Genomic DNA, 18,234 nt, shown 5'->3' on the forward strand with positions numbered 1-18,234 from the left:
TACTAATCAAAACAAGATACTTTTATACCAAAGTCACAACTTTTCACCCAAAACTGCAACTCTTAAATACTATGTAGGAATTGAGCTTTTCGCCAGAGAAATGTATATTAAAATTCAAAATATACATTTCTCTTGCAAAACCCACAAGCCCTACACCATAATTTTGTTGCTAACCTCAACACCTCTTTTCTTTTCTCAGTCTGGTGGTAAAAGTAGTGTCATTTTGTGAATAAAATCAATGTTTGTGTTCTCATTTATTTTAGTCGGAGGATAAAGGAATTGAAATCCGACGCCTGAAACGAGAACTGGACAGAGAGCAAGAGCGGGTGGGCAACTTATCTAATCAGCTCCACACAAATGTAAGTCCACTTTCTGTTTAGTTTATATTTGTTCACTTTTGGAATAGAGGTAAATAAGCGGCCGTTCATTGGCCAAACCTGTGTGCCACGCATACAAACGGTGCGTTTTGATTGTTTCTTCATCGTTTTACCTCTGAGATGGTGGCTGGATGACATGAATGCATAAGGTCTATATGGTTTGTAGAGAGCCTATATGACTTTTTTGAGGGCAAGGCCATTTTCATTTTTGAAAAGGGCACTTCCATTGGAAACTCTTAATGTCGATGGGAAACTTTTGAAGGGGCGCCAAGACGAGAACAACGGAGCCCATGGCCTTTGTGAAATTCCAAGCCTACAAAATACTTGTGTCACTACTTCTTCCATGAACAGATTGCTTTATGGTGTTCCCATTTATTTTTTATCTCAAAGAAAGGGAAAACTTGAATCGATGCTTTTATAAAGAAAAGAAGAAAAACCTTTTCATGTGCATTTCATTCTTGGCTGCAATGAGCAACTAAATTGGTTCAAATATAAAGGTGAAACATTTTATGATTGGATAAATCAAATAAAGAGAAGAATGGAATGAATGTCAAACTGAATTTGAGAGAGTAATTGTGAAATGTTCAGCGAGAGGGAACAAAAGATTCCGAGAGAGAGAGAGAGAATTTTATTAGCGAGTTGAAATGTAGAACAAGGAGTGGGAGGAATGTAACAGCGTTTTGCATGGTCATCAAATTCGCCAGAGATGTGAAATGCAAGGAGCACTCACAGCAACATCTTTTGTTTAGCCAAGGAGCATCACTCAACATCAGTAAAGTGCTGTAGCGCCCTCTATCATTGCATAGTATCATCATTGTTGCCAACGGTGTTATTGGAAGTATTATACTGCCCTCTGTTGGTGCCTTGTGAAGAGATGGAGACCTTTTCCCCCATTACTATTTGCATTGGTCTATGTTTTTCTCCCTCTATTTTTGTGCTTTTTGATCTTATTGAATTTAATTACAAGTACTGACATCTGAAAGAAAGTCATTTGATCATGTAAAGATTTGACTGGTTTTTCTTTACCTCGATTTAAAAAGTTAATTCAGGAAAATTTATATTCTGATGTAGGGGCCTAACAAGCGAACATTTTATAACATGATTGGAACTGATTTTATTTTTCAACGCTTGGGAGCCGCAAAGTCTGCCGGTTAATTAGTAAAAACCTATTTCATTGCTTTTGCTTGAACAAACTGTATGATTTGTTGTCTCACAAAATTCTGTCTGAACATAAAAGGCACCACCATCTGTCAAGATGGTGCACCACTGGAGAAATGTTTCCAGGAAAACTCAAAAGCTGATTGTAAAATAATTTCCATTAAGTTTTTAGCTGAGTGAAAGCTTTATTTTCCCATTATGCAATATTTAATTATCGTTGTGCAGCTATTGATCCCGTTCTTAAAGTACATTCTGTCTGGCAGTTTTATAAGTGATAGCTAATCCAGGAGACCATTGCAGTTGATCCGTGCTCTAACGGGGACAGGTGTTTGCACTAGCTATAATTAATCGCGGGTTTCATTAATTATTCAGGCAAAATATCAGATAAGATCATAGACGCATGAGGGGGGAATAAATTGCTCGTAGAGGCGTGTGGAGATCTTGGGGATACAAAAAGGTTACCAGACCAATGGAATGATGCTGAAAATCAGCTGCCATACGTTGGCGGAGTGGACTTAATCCTATCCTGTAACCATGGCTTGCCAATCATATTTTTAATGGAATCAGTTTTTGTTTATCTGTATGCGTCAAAGGCAAAATCCTTTTAAATCCAAATAACACGGAATTGTTGAGAAAGGATGAGTTTGTCTGATCCAGTGCCCGGGGTTTCCTAATCTGTTGACCGTTTCAGCGTCTTGTCCCTGGAATAAATCTGTGGTTTCTCTCCAGCAAGTTTGTTTTTTCATTCTCAAGCTTCTTTGACTGGTAATGTGTTTTAAGCAGCTAAAAAGAAATACCACAATTCTCTGTTTGCATCTTGTTCTTCCTTTGCTCTAGCACTCGTGACTGGAATAACATTTTGTCTTCAAACTATTCGGAATCATCAAACCAAAATAATGGCTCCCCAGGTTCCCTTTTTTTTTTTTTTAATCAACTGAATAATCTTTTAATTATAGATCTTTAGTAAACGTCTCTGCGGAGACTAAGAGGGTTTGTTTTGTAGCGTCGTCCCTGGGACGATGCGATTCTTCCCGACCGCTGACAAATTAATTTCACACATGACAAATCTGGATCCAAGCTATCAGATTAGAAGACGGGACACTGGACCCGCACTTTCTCCCTCTAATTGAGTCAGTTTCTTTGCGCTTAATTCCAGTTGTTTGTTTTTTTCCTTTTTCATTGAGATGGTAAGGTGATGCATAGCTCTTTTTTTTTTTTTTTTACTTTACCCGAGCGGGTTTGTTGATTTTCATTTATTTTTTGAAGGAGGAAATTGTGGGAATTGATTAGAAACAAAAGAATTCATCTCATCTCAATTTCTGCACCTGCTTGTTTTCTTGTTTAATCATTTGTATCCCAACGGGATTGGTTTATAAAAAGCGGTGAACTATTTTCTTTCATGTTTAGAATTACATGGACAAAACCCTACATCAAGCAACTAACTCTTTGGTCAAAACCAGAACGCAGGGAATGAATCGCAGGGTACCATCATCTCCAATCCTCATGCTACTTTAGCAAAACGTGGTTCCTCACCTTATCGTCATCCACGAACATCAACTCAATCCCAATTTTCAGTTCTTAATCATGGGTTTGCCCATAAACTTTTTCAATGACTAGCCAGTGGAACAAGTTTAACATTTTACTAGTCCTTTACCTTTTTACACTAGTCTATATTTCAAATGAAATAAGGAAGCTTTTTAAAGCCATTATACACTTTCGGTAAACAGTATTGTCCAAGTCCCACACTTCGTGTATCACAACTTATATATAAAACAACAAACCTGTGAAAATTTAGGCTCAATCGGTCATCGAAGTCGGGAGAAAAAAACGGGAAAAAAAAACGGGAAAACCAACTCTTGTTTCCGCGCGTTTCGCCGTGTCATGACATGTGTTTAAAATAAACCCGTAATTCGCGCTAACGAGAATTTATATTGTTTTACCGTTTTCTCAAAAAGTAAAGCATTTCATGGACTAATATTTCAAGAGAAGTCTTTCACCATTACCTTCTGTAAACCCTGTAAATTATATGTAAATCTGTGAACTTTTTTTGTTTTTTCTGTACCGAAAGGGTCCAATGGCTTTAACACAGAACTAGTCAACCATGCCACCTGGAGAGAATTCTGTGTGTTTAAACCACTGCAGACCACTGTTAAGAGAGAAGGTTGTTTATGAACAAATCGCGAAGAGCTACCACAAATAAGGCATCAGGTCTCTCCTTGTCCAATTAATTGGTTATTTGTTTTCCTCCTTATGTTTCCTACTAACCTGCATATATTTCTGGTACGATCAGAAAATATAATGAAAAAGAAAACTTTCATTTTCGCTTCAGCTCCACAGTTTCCCACGTCACAGAACCAATAAATTGACTTCACTTTGAGTCTCACCCAGCAGATAACAATGGATTTTCCCTCCCCCTCAAATCCAGATTTTCATATTGCTCTGCCAAGGGATTGAAATCCATGGTGGACTCGCAACAAAATTACCGTGTTAATCAAGTGTTCCCGCGGCGTGGCAACATTTTCCATCCCAAATTTAATCAGTCCCTCCTTCCAGAATCCTCTAAGAAGCTAGACACCTTTCAAAGTGCCAACTTGTCCACCAGAAAATGCATTTTTCCTTTTAGACACAACCGCCTGTCCATGACACTTACCAAACACTTTTTATTTCCCCCACTACTGTCAACAACAAAAATCAATGCATGTAAAGCGATACTCGGTTGAAGATATTCGCAAACGTGGAAATTGATCAGTTTATCTCATGTTGAGTCTCATGGAGCTTTGATGATTCAAAGTGCGAGCCGCCCTTTGCCATCATGCTTAATTTAACTTTCCAAGGAGGAGTGGAGTAAAGAGATGTGCATTCGGTCAGGGTGCCCTTATCACAAAGAAAGAGTTTGTGAGGGGGTTCTTTTTACATCGCAAGTAGATTTCAGTAGATCGAATCCGAGTTCACTTCATCAGCTATAATTAATTCACCGATTGTTAGATAGGGCTGAGATACGCGGAGCATTTGTATTTCTGGGTCAGTGAATGGTAATTGGACTGGTCAATATTTACAAGTAAGAGCAGTGTTTCCTTCGACCCATGGTTAAGCACGTCTTTAGCGAGGCTCGTGTCTCTCTGTGGAAACAACTTTTGTCTGGCAGCGAACAAAAGGAATAATTTGGACACTACTTGCCAATTAATAAAACGAAAGTATAAGGCAAAATGATACCCGCTAACCTTTGTAAGTAAGCCCCCATAGGACTTTATTAGAAGCAGTGTGACAAAAACACACTCTCAAGAGAAAATTGGCTGCCTTACAAATTAGCAACTTAACTTGAATTCCGTGTCGATACCTCAGGATTAAACCAAGGGAAATTTCTTTTTCAGTTTTTTTTCTTTTTTCAAATTAATTTCATTCGCTCATCTAATAAATGCCATAACTTTCAAGAATGAGGTTTGGCACGCAAGACTTTCTTTTCCACTGTCTGACGTTTTCCTCTGGAGACTCCCAGGTAGAATTTTTGGGTCATCGGATTTCTTAACTTTGACGGAGGTACTGGAAAGACTGACAAGTCGAAAGTCTACAGAGGAAATAAGGGCTGGAGAAGAAGTGTCAAAGTACAGGCTAGGGATGAGTGTCAAACTTATCAATAAATTATCAATTCTTAGTGTGTCTGGCGACCCTTATCTCGACCATAGGACTTCAGAAAGTTTTGCAGACTTTTCGACCATGGGACTTCAGAAAGTTTTGCAGACTTTTTGAATACTCGCCATAAGACTTTTATGACCTCTATGTGTTGTCCTTGGATGGATATTAAATAGGGCACCCACCCACCTACACACCAAGAAGGCAAAACTGGAGTAATATTTAGTACAAAACAGAGTACCTTTCAAGAATCTGAAGTCAACATCTTGAATCTAGGTTGGAAATACCGAGAACCCCTGGTGTGTGTGACACGATTTATTTTGATCGAAACTTACCACCAACCGAAAAAGTTTCATTTCAATAAATTATCAATTATAGAGTCCCTGGATGGTCTACAGATGTTCAAAAGGTGGGTTTGAATGATTTCTCCTTGAGGACCGAGTTGGGGTGGAGGGGGGGGGGGGAGGCGTGTGGGGTTGTAGGGATCTGGCGAGCGGAAAGCTAAAACCTCACAGGTTATATTGAGCTCATTTTAAACTTCAATGGTTGTTTGAATAACTGTGGCTGGTACAAGTTGTAGGAACAGGATCTTTGGAGGGAGGTGTGTGGTTTATTATACATATTTTTCTCAGAGCATCTCACCATGTTTTCCAGCCAGTGTATGAGTGAGTACTTACTTATGAGCACTTTGTGGTTGTTTATTCTTTGCTGATATCGTTCAGTATCTAGTTTCTTTTTGGGTGGTTATTTAAGTTGGAGCTTTGGTTAAATTTAATATATCCTCATTGTGATGGTTTACTTTAATGATTTCAGTTATCAAACTGAGGCTCTGGGTAAAATTAGCAGGGTGCGTTTTTTTAGTAGACCTTTGATTTTTTATTATTTGATAAAATTGCTGTTGCATAAGTAGAGAACCATCTTTATATACAAACTTATCAAAGTATAATAATAAGCCCCAAAACTAGGGGCTTTTTCTAAACTTTGGCTTACACTCTGGCCCCTGGCCCCTTTGATGTTGGAAGCACTGTGCAAAATGTGCTCTAAAATTAATGCTGGGGCCCAAGCTGGAGTCACAGCCAAAGCTGGGGTTAGAAGAAGGAACAGCGTTCTCATTAGGCTTGGGCCACTGGGCTCTGATTGCCTTTTTAAATTAAGCCCTGTACCGAAAGCACACATTTTCAAAACAACTGCTGAATCTCAAAGAGGAAACCATTGTACCAAAAAGAGCCATTAGTCTCTCAGATTCGTAGTTTAGTTTCAGTCAACTCGATCCTTTTTTAAAACTTTACAGACCTATGCCATTAGGAGATCCCCACCCCAACCCCCAACAGCCAATCAATCGGTACTCATCTGACTGGTGGTTACCCCTCCATGCTCAAACCATGGAGCAAACTAAGGATGCATTGTTGAATGATTTAAACTGTGAACATAGAACTAGCTGTTGCAAACTTCTCACCAACCAAAGAACCTATGGTATAAATGCAAAAAAGAAAGGGAAAAAAAAAAAAATTAATGGCCTGAGATTTCGACCCTAGCAGAGTCTCTAAAGTCAGGTGTCATCTGCTTGACAGCAAACAGTTCCATAAACCTCTTGACACCAACCTTCAAATGGTGTGTTTTATGGTTTAGTTCACACCCTTTTTCCAGCTGATGGCCCCCATAAAAACCATTGGACACAACCAATTTGTTTTGTAAATTACCCTTCTTCAGAATTGACAACTCGGACTATCTGTACCCCCCCCCCCCAAAAAAAAAAACTTATTATGTAGTTGGAAAACAAGATTGAACCAAAGTATGCAATTTTTATGGGTAAACATTGCAATTAGGTGGAATTACTCGATTTTTATTTTTTTGCTGATCTAATGATCTCTGCTTACATATCAACTCCATTGATATTTCAAATTTTGTTGACGATCTAACAAAATAAATTGCTGTAGACATTTTCTATTCAATTCAAGGGTACTTTTTCTTTTATTATTTTATTGCAACTTCAATGACCAGTTGAGTCAAAATTTTCACAGATTTGTTATTCATGCATATGTTGGGATACCCCAAGTGAGAATACTGGTCGTTGACAGCTAACACAAAGGTGTCCAGTGCCTTTAAGCTTTCCATTATCGGGGAGTTTTGTTTATGTTTCATTTTTTATATAACAAGTGACGTTTGAAGCTCTGCATAGCCTCAAAACATTCAAAAGAGACTTCAGCTTCGAAATGAAGAACACCATCTGTTGAAGATTTTTTTTGGGGGGAAACCATTTTTTATTCTTAAACACAAAAAATAAAACAATAAAATTAAATAACAGTGAAGAAAGAACTCTTTAATAATTTGTTCAGTCGGCGGCGGCGGCGGCAACCCCTCTGTGACCAAGACAATAATGTTAACATGATAAACATGAACATGTTATGTACGTGTGTTAGAAAACATATTACATATCGCTGTAATTCAATTTAGTGAAGCATCTCACTCATTCAGACAAGAAAAGTGAAATGGTGTCCATATGTTCAGACATTGTATTACCATCGAGGTTGTTGACAGCTTCTTCAAAAGTCATTCATACTGCTTAAAGGGAAGGTTCCTCCACGAATAAGTCGGGAAGAACTTCCGCCGCGAGCTTCTGTGATGAAAACTAGTTTGTAAATGTCTATTTATCAGAAGACTTTGTATTCCTCACGAAGCTGCTATCCTCTGAGATGTAATTGGGTATTATTGAGGGGAAAACCTGTGCTTAAATTTGAGGATTGTTTTTCTAAGGTTGGTTTACATCGGTGGTCAGCCGGTATTATCATGGGAGTTCTGTGTTAAATGTCGATAGATCCGCTACATTTCTCTTGGAGTTAGCGATATCGTAAGAGGCCTTTAATGATGCCTTTTTTATGAATTGGAAAACCACACATTGTGTCTTGTCATCGCCTCAGCCTGAAATCTAGCCTCAATCGGGCGAAGAGACAATCGTATCGAAACACCAGATGTAAATCTCCATTCGCTAGGTCAGCCAAAAGCGGGGCCATGCCGTGCTACTTTGGGACCGAGTGGAAACAGTATGAGATGTAAGATTAGAAACCGGTTGGTATTTGAGGCGCTGGTCTCCCTAGCTGGAGGTTGTGTTTTCACTGGAATTGCAAGTCCTTGGGCCCTTCTTTCAATCTAGCTGATGACTCGTTAGGAAGAGGAAAGATGTGTGTTTCTAGAGGTAGGTGATACGGTTGGGATTGATTGCGAGGCATTTTGTAGGTTTTCGAATGATACTATTTCAGGGATATTTCAGCTTATATAGGTTGATTATGTTCGTCTCATTTCGGAAAGACAACAGTTTGTAATTTGATTGATTTTTGTCTTGCACGGGGCAGCGGTCGAGCTCTTTCATGTCCTATGTTGAGTTTGCTGGTGCTGATTATTTTTTTTATGGCTTTTCTACTTGGAATTACTGAGTTAGAGTATGTATTTATGATCACTGCCCCAATTTGTCGGGTGACACACTTTTGCAAAACTTCTTTTAGGAATGTTTTCTTGTAAAGGGACTCTGTAACCATCAGAGGCAGTCCATCAGATGAACACAGAGTTTCTAGTTTGCGGACTTTAGTTTTTTCATCTCTGTTACATGAAGTGGCATGCTTTTTACCTCCTTACTCCAGGCTGAATAGTTTTCTGATGAGCGAATTGAAAATGTTCAACAAGTTGAATACACTCAATTATTTAGCTGTCTGTATTTTATTTTTATTTTTTATTTTTGCTTGTATGCATTTTTTAGTGGTGGGGGATTTCAATTTAATTTCCCATTTCAGTCTAATTGGTCTATTTCTTAAAATTAAAATCAAATAATAAATGATTTGTAGTGACATACTTTATACGCGATATTTCTCCTTAAATTTCCAATAAGTTAGAAAGCAGTTATTCAATTTAAATATTTGCATAAAATAGTTAGTGGCCTGATGTTAATGGCCTGACGTTTAAACCTTAGCAGAGTCTTTCTCAAAGGCTAAAAGGGCTTCAAACTTGTTAGTCTCTCGTTATGTGTCCAGTGGTCTAATTGGAATCCTAGATATGTTCATTTTCTAGGGATTTTATCAAGTGGTCTACTTGTAATCCTAGATTCATAATATTCTAGGGATTATATCGGTCAATGTCACCTTTCCCGACATCCTGTAGAGGGAATCTCAACCAGCTTGTACCCTCTCCACCCCAAGCTCTCACACCCCTCTTTGCTTCCCTTCAGTCACTACGTAAGCGTTGACTGTACCCTTGATTTATTAACTAGAGTAACGCACCTCCGGAATTTAATCCAGTACGCCAGAGCTACGCAGCAGCGCCGTTTCATTTCCTTGTTTTGCCGCAGTCTTCCTTGAGCTTTATACACCAAACTCAAATCCAACAAAACAAAATCGAATCAGGAATATCCGCTTACTGAATTCAAACAGGGTGGAGAGAAAAAAATATTGACAAAGGGAAAGGTAAAATGAAGGAGGGGAAAAAAAAAAACTGGGCCGGCAGGGATTTTTTCAGGTCTTTGACAAAAATCAATTTTGAAGCAATCAACGATGAGGGATTTGTTCTTGTGAAACTGCGCAGTGTTTGTTCACATTGCTGATGGGAAGAAGATGGGGAAATTTTCCCACGCAACTATTAATGAATAGAATGCTTTGGGGTCACTAGAGGTCAGTTTGCCGCCAATGTGATCTTGATTAAAACAAGAAGAAGAACAAAATCAGAAGAAGAAATTGAAGTGAAAGTAAATCAAGCAGATAAGAAAAGATGTTATCGGCCTGTGAAGTCGAACCTCTTTCCAGAACTGCAATAACACATCATTAGCCACACCTGTATGGAGATGTAATATTTGTTTTCCCCCCAGTCTATGTAGAATTATATTCATCTGTCAAAACAATGCTCGTGCGGTCCAATTTGAAAATCTATTTTTTTACTGCCGTTTTTTCATATTCTGTCAAATTATTTGTCACCACTTTCAAAAAGTGTATCAATCTTTTTGATATTTGCTTCTGGACGCTTATTTTCCCATTGTGGACTTTCCTGTCACCCGCCCACACCCCACTATTAACATTGTTTTCATGGAATGTTCGAGCGGTCAGTAAGGGCCGTAATGAAAATACTCCGGCCATCATATCTGGCGTCCAGTGACAGCTTCATTCTGTCAATGCTCACAAGGAGGTGATGATCTTTCTTGCACTCCCAGTCTCCGGAGGATTTTGACACTTTCCTGCCTCGCTGCTTTCAGAATTTACGCTATTTTGAACTCGGAAATCGCTCAGCTTGAATTATTCCAATTAGAGTTTCTGATTAGCGCTTTCAAATATCGTCAGTGCATCGTCTGTTGCGAGCTTATTGGCCCATATGGAGGGGTGGGGATCTTGAGTGTATCCACAGCAATAGCAAACATTGGTCATTTCGGATTGGTTTATTTTTGTCATCGTTTTGCAGCAAGAGAAATATTTTAAAATTTCCCTCTTGATGGATGGACTGACAGATGTGGTTAGTTAGTGATAACCAAACCCATCCATTTCATGCTGGTTGGCTTTATCTAGCTAAGTACACATTGATTATTGGTATTCATTATGACCCCAGTATCTTTAGTTATTGCCCCTGGTTTTACAATGTCCTGTCCCATGTCTTAGGTAGATGCTTTGTTTAGTTGTTCAGGGGAGGATTTAGTAATATTTTTGGACGGGGGTGTAACAAAATGTTAAATAGAGTGGGGCAAGTCTAAAGCAGCCCAGGGGTTATTACAATGAATGATACATTTTGTTATTACGTATGTATAATGTACAGAGTTATGGATGTGCTGCGTTGGGCTAAAAACGAACCCTGTTGCAGAATGGTCTAACCCAAACACACTCTACATGTGCGTTGGGATAATTATCCAATCCTTCAAACCTCCAACCGAGAGCGGGGGAATTAGGAAAGAGAAGATGCAATATGAGGATTTAGTACCGACATCACAAGGACGAAAAATCCATACCGTGTAATCGGCCGGAGAGAAAAGGTTCAGCAAAAAGTACAGACTGAATTGTCATTTCAAAAGATCAAATAATGATAGCAAGTTCGGGGTGTGTATTAAAAAAACACCGCATGGATCAAGTTTTATTTGTACCGAAAAAAGCCTACGAGCGCTTGGGATAACATTTCCCAACAGTTAAAAGGCCAAGTGTTTTAAGTTACCGACGGGAGTCTTGTTTCTCTGGAGATTATTTTTTTCTTGCTTCTTCATAATATTGAAACGAAAAAATATGTTAAACATTGAATTGTAAATTTTCATTTGAGTTCAGCCATTTTGGACCTAGATCAAAGGAGCGTATTATAAACGGACAGTGGACTGCTCTTGCACAGCGAGTCTTTATCTTGAGATGTCTAAAAGGGTGGACTTTGCCCCAAGTACATTATAATAAAGCTGTGGACGGAGGCTGCATGCCAAGCACCCTTCCCCGCAGCGAGGCCATTTTGCTGAAAGACCTCGCAGTCGCTCATGTTTGCCCGGGCAACGCAAAGTTTATGATGAGTATGTTCGTATCTGCATCATCGTCGTCGTCCGTTTACGGAGCAGCAGCGTTGTAGACAATCAAGCATGGTAATGACAAGACCCTAGTGACATTCTTCTAGGTGAGTGAGTGTATGATACCGGGTACTGCATTAAGGTGATCGTTCATGTGTTGTTTCAATGATGCCTTGGGTAAACACACTGAGGAGTTACTGACGTAGACCCCAGGGAGTGATCTCGCGGAAGAGGAAGACTCGCCTCAAAATCATCACTGGCTGAGATTTTTTTTTTTATATATCATCAGAGGACTCTACTCATGTGACATGTTTAAATCATTCCCCCCGTGCTACTAAATGTCGCCCCTTCTTCATCATCAACACCTTACATTATGAGTCGACCATCTCCTCTCCTCTCTCCATCATCGTGAAACGTTGGAATAACATCCTGGGTCGTTCAGGATCATATGGGAACTCTCTACATCTCAACCCCACTTCAGCTACCGGATCAAGTACCCCGACCTTTCATCCTGTACTCTACTGACTTGAGCTTTTTGTATGTTTTTTTAATCATGTATGCTGTGGCTACTCTACAATCCATTTCCTCCTGTTAATCCTTGATAAAAAAGCAATCCGCAGGGATCGTAAATGGATATAAAACTAGCTCAGTCTTTATCTTTATTGCATCGATTAGAGGAAGTGTGGACAAAAGCAGATGGAGCTATCGGTTTAGCGATAAAACATTAGGATTCAGTCCGATGTTTGAGTCGGAAATTTGGTCCAATGTCCAACATTTGAGTGGCAGAATTAGTTACTGTGCTTGGAGTTACTGATGGTGTACTGTAATACAGGAGCTACAATGTATTGAAGTGTTCTACCTGCTCTATGGTTCTACAGGGATAGTTTTCATTAGTAAGAGCACATACACCTCGCTGATGTTACAAGCTTGATCTACCATTATACCGTCAGCCATTTTTCCTCTTCAAAGGTTGCTTTCCACTTGAATATTGTTGATTGATTCGGGGACACGTTTATTGGCGCATGTTTCAACCCTCTAATAGTCACGCACCATCGCAGGCTCATTTTCTCCTCAAATTGGACGAAAACAGAATCTCACAAACGTGACAAATTTTCTTAATAAGGCAGAGGACCTTGAAATGGATGAGGACCTAGTGACGTCACGGTTGATATGCTAAAGCTCTCAGGAAACTTCTTTGTTTTTCGGCCCCCGGGATGATGCCAACAGGACAAGACAAGCGAAAAATTGAGTGCTACGATCATTTTGCGTGACTGTCATATTTTTCTTTTTAGTGGCAAAGTTGCACTCATGTGAATTTGAACAAAGCTCGAGAAAATTCATCCCGACAACAGGTGGTGAGACTTGGCAATGTGCCAACATTCACCTCACTACCATTACCGTGGCAACGATGTTCTATAATAATATGTAAAATAGAAACACGTCAAAATTACATCAGCATAGTTCCTACCACACTCACTTTATTGAAATACTTGGGTGTGGAGCAGATTGGCCAATATCACACTGTTGGCATCAGAACCGTGACTTGGGACAAGTTTTTGCTTGCAGTCCCATGTTTCATTAAGAATTACTCTTGACTTTAAGGGGTTTTTTCCTGTGTGTTGTGAGAATTCTTGGAAATGGCTTGTGCAACCATTAATCGTTGGGAGCGCCGACAGAAATACAGGTCTTGTCCGTTTCCATTTGAGGTACGTATAACTTTCAAATCAAAAATCATTGTTTAGCTTTCTTAAGTATTTAATCTGACATTCTTTTGTTGTAATTGCTCATCTCTGTGAACCGACTGTCAGGCGATGATCATGAGGTTTCAAACAGCTGTTTTAAACTGAATCATGACTCTTTTATTCCCATTCATCAACGCTCTTGTTGTTTAAAAAGGTATAATTTTGTAGGATTTTTTTAAATTACAAAATTCTGTTTTCCGGGCCTAAGATCCTATTGCTTGCTCGAGCACCATTTCACAAAGTTTCAAACTGCATGCAACGATCAATGGTTTTGCATATGAGCGCAGCACGCTAAAGATAATGATACTGGTCTTAAACAGTCATGCAAACGCTTGCAACCAGTAGAAAGATTGGTTTAATAAACTAACTGAAGTATTTTCAACAAGTTTGACTAATTCAGAGATGCCAAACCCAGAGACCAGCTATGGGTGAGATTTTTCAAAGCTCAACACTTGGTAGGTAGGTCTGCTAAGTTTCAAAATAGCTGCAAACATAATCCGCAGGATGTGCACACTCTGGCCTGGGTTGAAAAAAGTGCTGATAATGGTTGAAAAGTGCTGATTTAAGCTCACAGCTTGTTATGCTCTTATTGATATTGATCTAATACTAAGTTGAAGTATCAGAATTCAGTCATTTGACTACCCCACAGTGCGACGACCCAGTGTAGATTTAGTGTTTTGAGTCATGGTATAAGGTTGGGTGATAACTACTTCTGAAATCAGACACTCTACATGTAAGGATATGTCTGAATTTTTGGGGCATTACTTCTAAGATAGCTTTCCAGCAATGTTTTTAAACCATTTTTTTTTTCAACAAAATTTTTAACGTTGGAGTTTGAGTTTTTAAACCCCTTTTTTTAATTGAAAAAGTTTAATAGTTGGCTTTTGCAAACTGCATACCAACAAAAAAGACCTTTGGTTTAAATGCACATAATGAAGAAAGATTGTAGGGTCAAAACATGAGAACATAAAGCTTTATTTTTAAGTTGTTTTATCTTGTTATACATACTCATTTGAAATTGAACTAAATAGTTGAATGAAGAGTGGCGGATAATTTGAAAACCAATTTACTCTGTTCTTCCGTTTAAACTCTTCAAAATGTCAGCGTTGCAAAAGTCCTCTCACAACATTTAGACATAATGTGTCTGGTGATGTGGAATTATGGTCATAGGCACGTAGGGGGATTCAAATGTTCGTGTCGTGTAAATAGAAAACGTTTTGCGCTGATTGGAAAGCATCAAACCCGATTGGCATCGAACTCTCCTGGGATGTTGAGTGGGAGTGAATACTCGTCATATGCCAGGGAGAGAAAAAAAAAACCTAAGAAACTCCCCAAGTTTTATGGCGTCACATTTGAGGAAACAAATTTGTGATGTCGAGTTTTTCAGACCCTGGTTATACTAATAGACTTAACCACAGTCTACCCACCGCTCATGTAACTGTCCTTCTGTTATTAGTGATAAGAACGTAAATGTCTGGCGAGACTTCAATGCCAGTCTAACCATCTCGGTAATGATACTTAATTACCTCAAACATGTCATCCACCAGACGTTTATTCTATTATTGTGCGTCATCCAGATCCAGCTGCAGGGATATTTTGTTTCGTTTTCTGTTGTGTTCGCTAATAACTACTGGATCAAGTAGAAACAAGATAATCAAATAACATACAAATGGCCATGAACCAGCTAGACAGTTTAAAGTGTGTCCATCTTCTACCTTAAAGGCAAAGTACACCTTTGGTTTTTGGAACAATTTGATTATTTTAATCATATATAAATGTAGAAATGTGGTCGAGTTTTTGAGACATCGCCGAAAATCTGTAGCGAATATGTCAATGCAGGAAGAATTATCTCTATTAGGAACACTTCTTATCTTTGGGGCATAAAAACTTTTATATTTGTACATAACCACATTACTACAAAGTGAAATGTTTGTCAATTAATGTTTGATACGAAGCCGCTGTAGGCTTTTAACCAATAGTTTTTATTGCCATAAATTTTAAGAATGATCAAGTGATACCGTCCCTTTAAAGATACTTTGTGTTCTATTTTTTAAGTCATCTCTTTCCTACTTTCTTCTCACCTGTTCACATAGTCTGGACACCTGTCATAATAGCTCTTTCTCAATGTTCTATTCTTCTCTGCCTTTCAACTTCTCCACCTCATTTAAATTCTTTTGGGCAGAAAGTATGACTTTGATCAATATCGTCCTGGCAGAATCAGTTCTGTAAGGATTTCTATTTTCTCGAGAGCAGATGGAAAGTGTTAGTAGAAGCAGGTGGTCTTTGCATCTCAAGTCACAAATATATTTTTTCCTGGCAATGATCGGTGATTGCATCCGATAAAGATGAGGCCAGAATAGGTCTAGGCCTCATACTTGATTTCTATTTAAGTAGGTTTTTGTGCCTTGTGGTGTTCCACTTGATGACCACTTCTAGATGGTGTGTGCTACAAACACAGCACGTTAATGAGATTCACCCAAAGCTTAAAGGCAGTGGTCGACACTATTGGTAATTACTCAAACTCTATTATTAGCATAAAACCTTACTTGGTAACGAGTAATTGGGAGAGGTTGGTGGTATAAAACATTGTGAGAAACGGCTCCCTCTGAAGTGGCGTAGTTTTCGAGAAAGAAGTAATTTTCCACGAATTTGATTTTGAGACCTCCGATTTAGAATTTGAGGTCTCGAAATCAAGCATCTGAAAGCACACCACTTCGTGTGACAAAGGGTAGGGTGTTTTTATTTGCTTTTTTTATATCTCGCATCGACCGATTTTGAGCTAAAATTTCACAGAATTGTTATTGTATGCATATGTTGAGATACACCAAGTGAGAAGTCTAGTCTTTGACAATTTGCTTATAGTGTCCAATGTCTTTAAACCCGTCTGATACTCTACAGTATTGCTGATACATCAAGTAAAGCTTTAAAGTAATGATCAAGAGAACTGAATGATCCTTATAGTGAAATTCATCAAGGCAATGTTTTCTCGTACTGCATTGTACAGTACTCTTCCTTGGAACCCTTTCAGGCTTAAAATGTTGACCTAGAAAGAAATGCTGAGCAATTGTGTGCTTAAAATTAGGTTGGCCAACCTGCTTTTGTGAAGGACATGCTCTAGAGATTCCTAAACGATACTCGAGTACAAAATTTGACGGTCACCGTTAATAAAGTTAATGTTTTTTCTCTAACCGTTTTGTTATTAACATCACCGAACACGGCCATATCATAAGTGCAGATGTTTTTCCTATTCATTCGATCCGAGTGTTTAAATATGGTGTTATTCGAACCATTGTGAATATTATGACTACGGAAGGTTCCGGAAGACAGCGTTGTTCCATGGAGGCAACCTCTCCATGTTTGTTCCAAAACTTCTGTACTAATATTGAAGTAGTCTCCGTTAACACTAATTCAGACGCTCCGTACAAAACAACCTGTCTGTCACAACCAATCAAAATGTAAAGAATGAACACAGCTTCGCCAACCAGTACAGCAAGAAGTCTAAATAATAGAGGTAAGCACGTATATACAAAATTGACGGAAACAAGCTCTTTGTTTCCATGACAACTGTTTGTCTCTTATCGCTTGACCTTTTCGAGCCCGAAATTGAGTAAAGATTAAACGTCTACAAACATGAATTGACGAAGAAGAAGCTTTATGTCGGAATTCAACGTCTGATGGGTTTTATCAAATCGTTCCTTAATATGGCGACCGTCTATCAATACGTTGTGATAGGTTGATGTTACAGATACACACTTTCCAAAGTGCCGCAGAAAAGTAAACTAATCAAAACAAACCCAAGTGGGCACTGTATTTTGATGGCTTGCTTGTTGCCTGTGGTTATTTTTCAGTTCCAATTTGGTGGTAGTTAGTGTTGAATTGAGCTCATATTGAAACCTTAAGAGATGTGAAGTATAACACCGACTTTGTTTATATATCGATAATTCATCGGTATTTGGTCATGAAATGCTTTGGGCAACTGCAGCTGTTGCTGAGTGATGCGGGGAAATTATCGATTATAAATATTAATGTAAACTCAAGCTGTTGTTGAAGACTGAGAAACATTTTTGTATTTTTTAATCTTGATAGGATCATCGTATGAAACAGTAGGAGATAAGAGCGATAGCTATAGCGATAGTATTTTTAATATTTTAATGAGTTTTTAAGTAAGGGAATCAATGTGTGGTGAAGAGGTTTTCAACTAGTGGTTTAATCCCAACGAGGCCTGGTTCTTGATAATTTTACCGAGACGCAGTCAAGGTAAATTATCAAGAACCAGGCCGAGGCGGGTTTAAACCACTAGTTGAAAACCGATTCAACACACTTTGATTCCCATTCATAAATACCTTTTCAGTCAAAAACATCAACACTTTTTGGTCAAAAAGTAAAATAAATGCAAAAATTATAATTGTTCAATGATTTCTTTCAACACAAAACCCCTCCAGCTATGAAATGGTAAGGCCCTCGGGTAAACAACTTCTTATAAGGGAATGCTGTGCGCGTTGCGCGTATCGCGTGATGTGGCACAACTGTTTCAGCCGTTGCTCTCGACCAATAGGAATGAAGAAACCGTCTTATAAGAACAGGTGCAAGCTCGCGTGTCACGCCCATGTTTCAACACTTTTTACTGGTCATAAACAAAGGTTTATACACACCCATGTGACGCGCTCTCCACCAATAGGAATAGGGAAGCTGTCTGAGGTATTTATGAATCCTTCTTACTGTTAAAGAATTCTCACTCATCATCAGTTCAATAAACTCCACAAACGAAACGTCAAATGTTGCTGAGGAAACATTCTCCAGGGGAAGGAAGGGGGGAAGAAAACGC

General features: G+C 38.7%; 1 protein-coding gene across 6 annotated transcripts in view; it reads left to right on the forward strand.

Moving 5' to 3' along the window:
• LOC139939417 (neuron navigator 2-like) overlaps window positions 1–18,234 on the forward strand; it is a 257,010-nt gene that overhangs the window by 180,321 nt on the left and 58,455 nt on the right. For all 6 annotated transcript variants that reach the window (XM_071935283.1, XM_071935284.1, XM_071935285.1 and 3 more), the window contains one exon: window positions 264–359. In XM_071935283.1, coding sequence (XP_071791384.1) covers window positions 264–359 — 96 coding nt within the window. The remainder of the gene's footprint in view (window positions 1–263; window positions 360–18,234) is intronic.

Source organism: Asterias amurensis, chromosome 7 (assembly GCF_032118995.1).
Source record: "Asterias amurensis chromosome 7, ASM3211899v1".
Classification (NCBI taxonomy): Eukaryota; Metazoa; Echinodermata; class Asteroidea; order Forcipulatida; family Asteriidae; genus Asterias; species Asterias amurensis.